Here is a 5,887-nt window from a genome sequence, read left to right as displayed (position 1 = left end):
TATATATATATATATATATACATATATATATAAACATATATATATATACATATATATATATATATGCATGTGTCTTTGCGTGAATGATAATATTCTGTGCCTTTCATGAAAATTGCTGAGCTGTGAATGGTGATGTCTGTTGACATTTCCCAATCAATAAATCATTTGGTAGCTCAATACTTTTCATACACAAATGGAATGAAAACACCCTTACTCGAAAATCAGGCAAGGGTTAATGACAGAAAGAGCATTAAGCTGAGAAATAATGTCTCTATAATATGTGTCAGTTTAACACATGCAAGCATGGAAAAAAAGATCAATGTAAAATGAATGAGTGAATTACATAGGCAAATATATTCCGACAATATATATTGCAAACAATTGTACACAACTTAAATATCTCTTAGATCTAGAGTTCTGACAACATTAAGAATATAAGTTTTTCAGGAGAGCACTCTTGAAATGATGAGTTGTATGTGAAAGAAAGACAATATTGAAATTGGAATTTATGAGAAGATAAGGAAAAAAAGTAACATCTGTATTTTGGTATTCATGTAATGGAAATCTGACAAATATCTTCTGTTGATAGATGTAATGGTTGTCTGATAAGAACTGCAGCTCCTATTTGGAATGGATGGTATATTGGATTTAAAGTATATAAAACTTTGACAAGTTTTAGATCATTGTTGATTGACAGAAGCCATTCAGTAGTTTCTGCAATGAGAACCAAGTTGTTGGTAAAAACCAACATTCTGTGGAAATCTTGTCATTTTAAGACTAAAACAAACAGAACAACATCAGAGCCTTGGAAGACACTTATATATCAAGTACCTCACAGAGTTCAATGCTAATTCTAACCATTTCGTTAGCCTGCATTGTCAAGCAAGTCATGAAAGCCAAGTCTTCTTTAAAATTTTCTATCAGACATTACAGAGTGTACAAACATAATTTCTTTCTAAGGCATTTGTTTTCTGTTTCACTGCTTCATTAATCTAAACCATTTACTCCTCTCATCTTCATTGTTTAGACCAGGGGTTTTCAAACTTTTTGACTTGCGGACCCCCTTTATATTTCAAGACTAATTCTTTGTAAGCCTAATACTTATTTTATCGGTCTCTTTTGCCGAACTGCTAAGTTACGGGGACGTAAACACACCACCATCGGTTGTCAAGCGATGTTGGGGGGGGGGGACAAACACACACACACACACACACGCATATATATATATATATATATATATATACATATATACGACAGGCTTCTTTCAGTTTCCATCTACCAAATCCACTCACAAGGCTTTGGTCGGCCTGAGGCTACAGCAGAAGACACTTGCCCAAGGTGCCACACAATGGGACTGAACCCGAAACCATGTGGTTGGTAAGCAAGCTACTTACCACAGAGCCAAAACCCTAATCCTAACCCATACCTCCACTAACCAGTAGAAATGATTGTTAGAAGCAAGTAACTCACATAAAAATTGAATGGGTTGCTTGCTTGTAGTTTTAAGTTCAAGTATTTTCCCACAACCAAAACCCATGCAGCATATAAGATTACCAAGTTACTATTTTTGATCTTACTTCTTTTTACCTATCAACTTCACCAATATTGTGCCACAAGTGTTGTTTGCCGTGTAGGAAGATAATTAATTGAATGAATAAACAAGCAATAATAGATAATGTATATCAGATTAAAGATGATGCTTGACCAAGTCAGTGTTTAAGTGTATTCAGTGCAGTAGCTGTGTCCATTCAATTCTTGTAACTAACAGAAGTGTTGGTAGTAATGCACAGATGTGAGATGGTCACATTTAGCAACATAATTTCTAATGACCAAGTGATTCTCCTGCAAATAAAAGCTAATTTTCACTAGAGTGTATGTATTATATTTCATGCAGTAATATTGATCATGTAAGGCCACAATGCACTTAATATCATGCCGTTAGTTAGATTATAAGATATATAGAAGAAAGCATGACATTATTTTCAAGAAAAAAAATTCATAAAATGATAATTATTATCATAGGCACAAGACTTTCCATTTGTAAGAAAAAATGTAGTTGATTGAATCAACTTCAATGTATGACTGGTACTTATTTCATAAACTCTGGTGGAGAAAAAGGTGTGGGCAGTCTTTGTAGGATTACAACATAAAATGTGACACAAAATTATGAAATACTGCAAGGTATTTTATCCATCTCTCTAGCATTTCCACCACAGTATTATACACTTATTATGATAATTATTTCTGCTCTAGGCACAAAGCCTTGAAATTTTTAGGGAAGGGGACCAGCCGATTATATCAACCCCAGCGCATAACTGGTACTTAATTCATCGACTGATCATGATAATGACAATTTCTTTGTACATATGTGTACATGTGCACATGTATGAGCGTGCGCATTTGGACTCAATTGTGTTAGATCAATTTCCATACCAGAGAAGACAACTGAAATAATTCTGGGTGAAATTCTAGGTCACATTAACTCCAACAAAAATCAGAACTTTGAATACAGTAATGAAATTAAATATTGTAATGCTCACAGCTGACTAAAACAATAACATGAATGTTGATGTTTTCCAACATGAAAATAAAGTTGATTTTGTTTTCAACAACTGAGAAAAGCTTACTCACCTGAAACAGCTATACGCGAACTATCAATTCCATACACCCTACCATTCCGCAAGATATGTACAGTTGCTGTTAGACAGTCATCGAAAGGAACTGGGAAAATGTGTTCTGGTGCCAGTCGGTAACTAAATTACATTAAAATTGATAACTAAAATCAACATTTATAACAGAAAGGTTTACATTTACTTTATTTTTAGTTAATTTCTACAATATTTTTGGTTTTATTTTCTTTCATAAATAAATTTCAATCTATTTTTTTCTTGTTATGATTTCACCGTTGGATACTCATTGTCATTGCTGACCACTCATCAAAAACAAATCAGTTATTGTTTAGCTCAGGTCTATAACGAACACAAGAATGCTTGTAATAAAAGATATTCACACTGACAGTATCCAGTCTGTTTTGTTTTTTAAGACATAATCATATAAGTACAAGTATACCCGTGTGGTTTTAGGTTCGATCCCACATGTAGAAGGCACTTACCCGACATACTGCACACCTTTGGCAAGTGTCTTTTCCTATGCCTTGTGACTAAATATGGCAGATAGAAACTGAAAGCAGTCCATCCTAAATGTGTGTGTGTGTGTGTGTGTGTGTGTGTGTGTGTGTGTGTGTGTGTGTGTACATATGTATGTGAGTGTGTGTAAATGTGCATGAATGTAGATATTCCATGCTTGTCATTGGCTTGAGTAAAATACTGACATTATAACCAATCACTCAGCGCTTTCAAGGATCTCTTAATTAAAAAAAAATCTTTAACTTGAAAAACAGGTAAAAGATTGATGACAGAAAAGGATCATCATCATCATCATTTAACGTCTGCTTTCCATGCTAGCATGGGTTGGACGATTTGACTGAGGACTGGTGAAACCAGATGGCTACACCAGGCTCCAATCTGATTTGGCAGAGTTTCTACAGCTGGATGCCCTTCCTAACGCCAACCACTCCGAGATCTGATAGTAAAATCTTGCCCTAAATAACTACTCACCCAACCCATGCTAGTGTAAAAAATAAAGAAAAAACAAAACATTAAATGATCAAACAAAGCACAACTTTAACCACAAGTAACTTCTACAATAAACTCACAACGTCCTTTCACCCAACGTGTGTTGCACCTATGCATTGTACCTGAATAGATGTTATCACTCTTGGGTTTATCAGTCAATGGCTTTTATTGCACCATCACATTATGTGTATGTACGCTGAGGCTTTCCTAAAATTTATACTGCTCAAACAAATGTTTTCCGTTCAAATTACACACATGTAAAATGCACACATGCTGGTGCATTGTACACTTCATTTGCACCTGTGCTAGTGCCACATAAAAGCACCCATGCTGGTAGCATGTAAAAAACATCCAGCATACTCTGTAAAATGGTTGGTGTTAGGAAGTGCATCCAGCTGGAGAAACCATGTCAAAACAAAGAATCACTGGCTGACCTGCTCCTGTTAAACCATCCAACCCATGCCAGGATGGAAAACAGATGTTTAATGATGAGGATATCATAGCAGATGATTTGCAATTCTTTACTAGATAAATATAAAACCACACTGTTCACATATGTCTTATACTGTCTGTTTTCTAAAGAAAAAAGATGATTTCCATTGGAAAGAGTAGTTATAGTAGAGAATGAGAGAGAGAGAAACAGTTTAATATAGAATAAAATGCAAATTTAAATAATTACTTAATCAAAAAGATATAAAATAAGGCTTTATGTTTTAGAAATTACTCACTCAACATCAATGAATGCAGCGCCAGTCTCCTGAGTCAGTCTCTCTAGTAAACTGTGAGAAACACCTATTAAAGGATACAGTAAAATTTATATATAAAAAATATAGAAAAAAAAAATGAAATCTAAAAATTTATGAATTTATTACTGAATAAATTATAAAAGCTGAGATTTGAAAAGAGAGACGAGGCTACAGACAGGCTTGTAACCATGTATTTATCATATGTCAAGAAACCATGGAATGAAAAGCATGGTATTACTAATTTTAGAAGAATGATTAGATCAATGTTTTATAAAATAATCAAGAAGCAGAGAGAGAGAGACATTTTGTGTGACAAATGGATGAGAAATGGATAGTTTAAGTAAAGGTGGCATCTAATTCAGAAGTCAAAACTATTTAAGTAATGCTGGGAACAATTGTCATACAGAAGATAGAGTTTGAAAGGTTTCATCAAGTCACATCACTTTGTTCTTTCTTTTACTCTCTTCTTCTCTCTCTCTCTTTAACACACACACACACACACTCTCCACCACACTCTCATGATATACTACTGATGCAAACACTTTCTCCATGCATAAAATTACTTTTGCACTTTTATGACTTGTCCAATACAATTTATCTGTAATTTCTTCTAACCTAATGCATTTTCTTTATCTGTGCTACAGTTGGTGAATATATTAGTATGCCAGCTCCTCAGATAACAACTCACTACACAATCTGATTAACTAAACAAGTACCTATTGTAGTACAAGCATTGTCTGATAATGAATAAAACAAAGTCCACTTGTGGTTTTGAAAGCCACAGCTCCTGTTTGCTTACATCAATTTCTTGTAGTCTTTTGCAATTGCATGTCCAATCATGCACAGATAAACAAGAGTGATTGCATTCTTCTTATGATTTAAATAAAAAGTGCACACAATCACATCAAACAGCTGCTATAACTATTAACTCTGAACTTTGATGGAAATCCACTTAACCCTTTCGTTACTATATTTCTGACCAAAATACACCCGTCATGAGTTTCAATTAAATTCTAAAATAATCATGAATTTAGACTAGTCTCATTAAACACCTGTAACTTTTTTATTTATCAACATATTAATGTGATATTTGGAACATAATTAAAGAAAGGGTTCTTAATCAATTCTATTGCATGATTTTTGTCTCAAAGTTCTCCACGTACTGGGTGGGGGTGTACTGCTAGTGTCTCTCACATGTAAATATTGGTTCAGCTTCACGAATCGTACTCGTTCATAATACTGGAAATATATTCATCGCCAAAAGGTTCCTGATCGCTCCAGTAATTTGTTATTCTGGGTAACTGTCTAATACCCATAATAATATTTATGGCAAAAAATGCCCGTATTTCATCTACAGTTGCAGGAAACCGCAAGCTATCTTTTTTTCCGATTTGTTTACATTCTGTGTAACGATTTGTTTCCGCAGTAATCATTTCAAACAAGCATGAAAAAGAAGTCTAAAGGTTTCGCTTCCTGAGAAAGACTATGGGTAGACCCTGTTTCCTC

General features: G+C 34.2%; 1 protein-coding gene across 6 annotated transcripts in view; it reads right to left on the bottom strand.

Moving 5' to 3' along the window:
- The window catches only part of LOC106868898 (arylacetamide deacetylase), a 49,368-nt gene that overhangs the window by 18,098 nt on the left and 25,383 nt on the right, over positions 1-5,887 (bottom strand). For all 6 annotated transcript variants that reach the window (XM_014914619.2, XM_014914469.2, XM_014914700.2 and 3 more), the window contains exons 5-6: positions 4,364-4,427; positions 2,632-2,753 (exon numbers count right to left, since the gene is read on the bottom strand). In XM_014914619.2, the coding sequence (XP_014770105.1) occupies positions 2,632-2,753; positions 4,364-4,427 (186 nt within the window). The remainder of the gene's footprint in view (positions 1-2,631; positions 2,754-4,363; positions 4,428-5,887) is intronic.

Source organism: Octopus bimaculoides, chromosome 10 (genome assembly GCF_001194135.2).
Source record: "Octopus bimaculoides isolate UCB-OBI-ISO-001 chromosome 10, ASM119413v2, whole genome shotgun sequence".
In the NCBI taxonomy this organism is placed as follows: domain Eukaryota; kingdom Metazoa; phylum Mollusca; class Cephalopoda; order Octopoda; family Octopodidae; genus Octopus; species Octopus bimaculoides.
The sequence above is the reverse complement of the archived record's forward strand: the minus strand, read 5'-3'. Positions and strand labels throughout refer to the sequence as shown.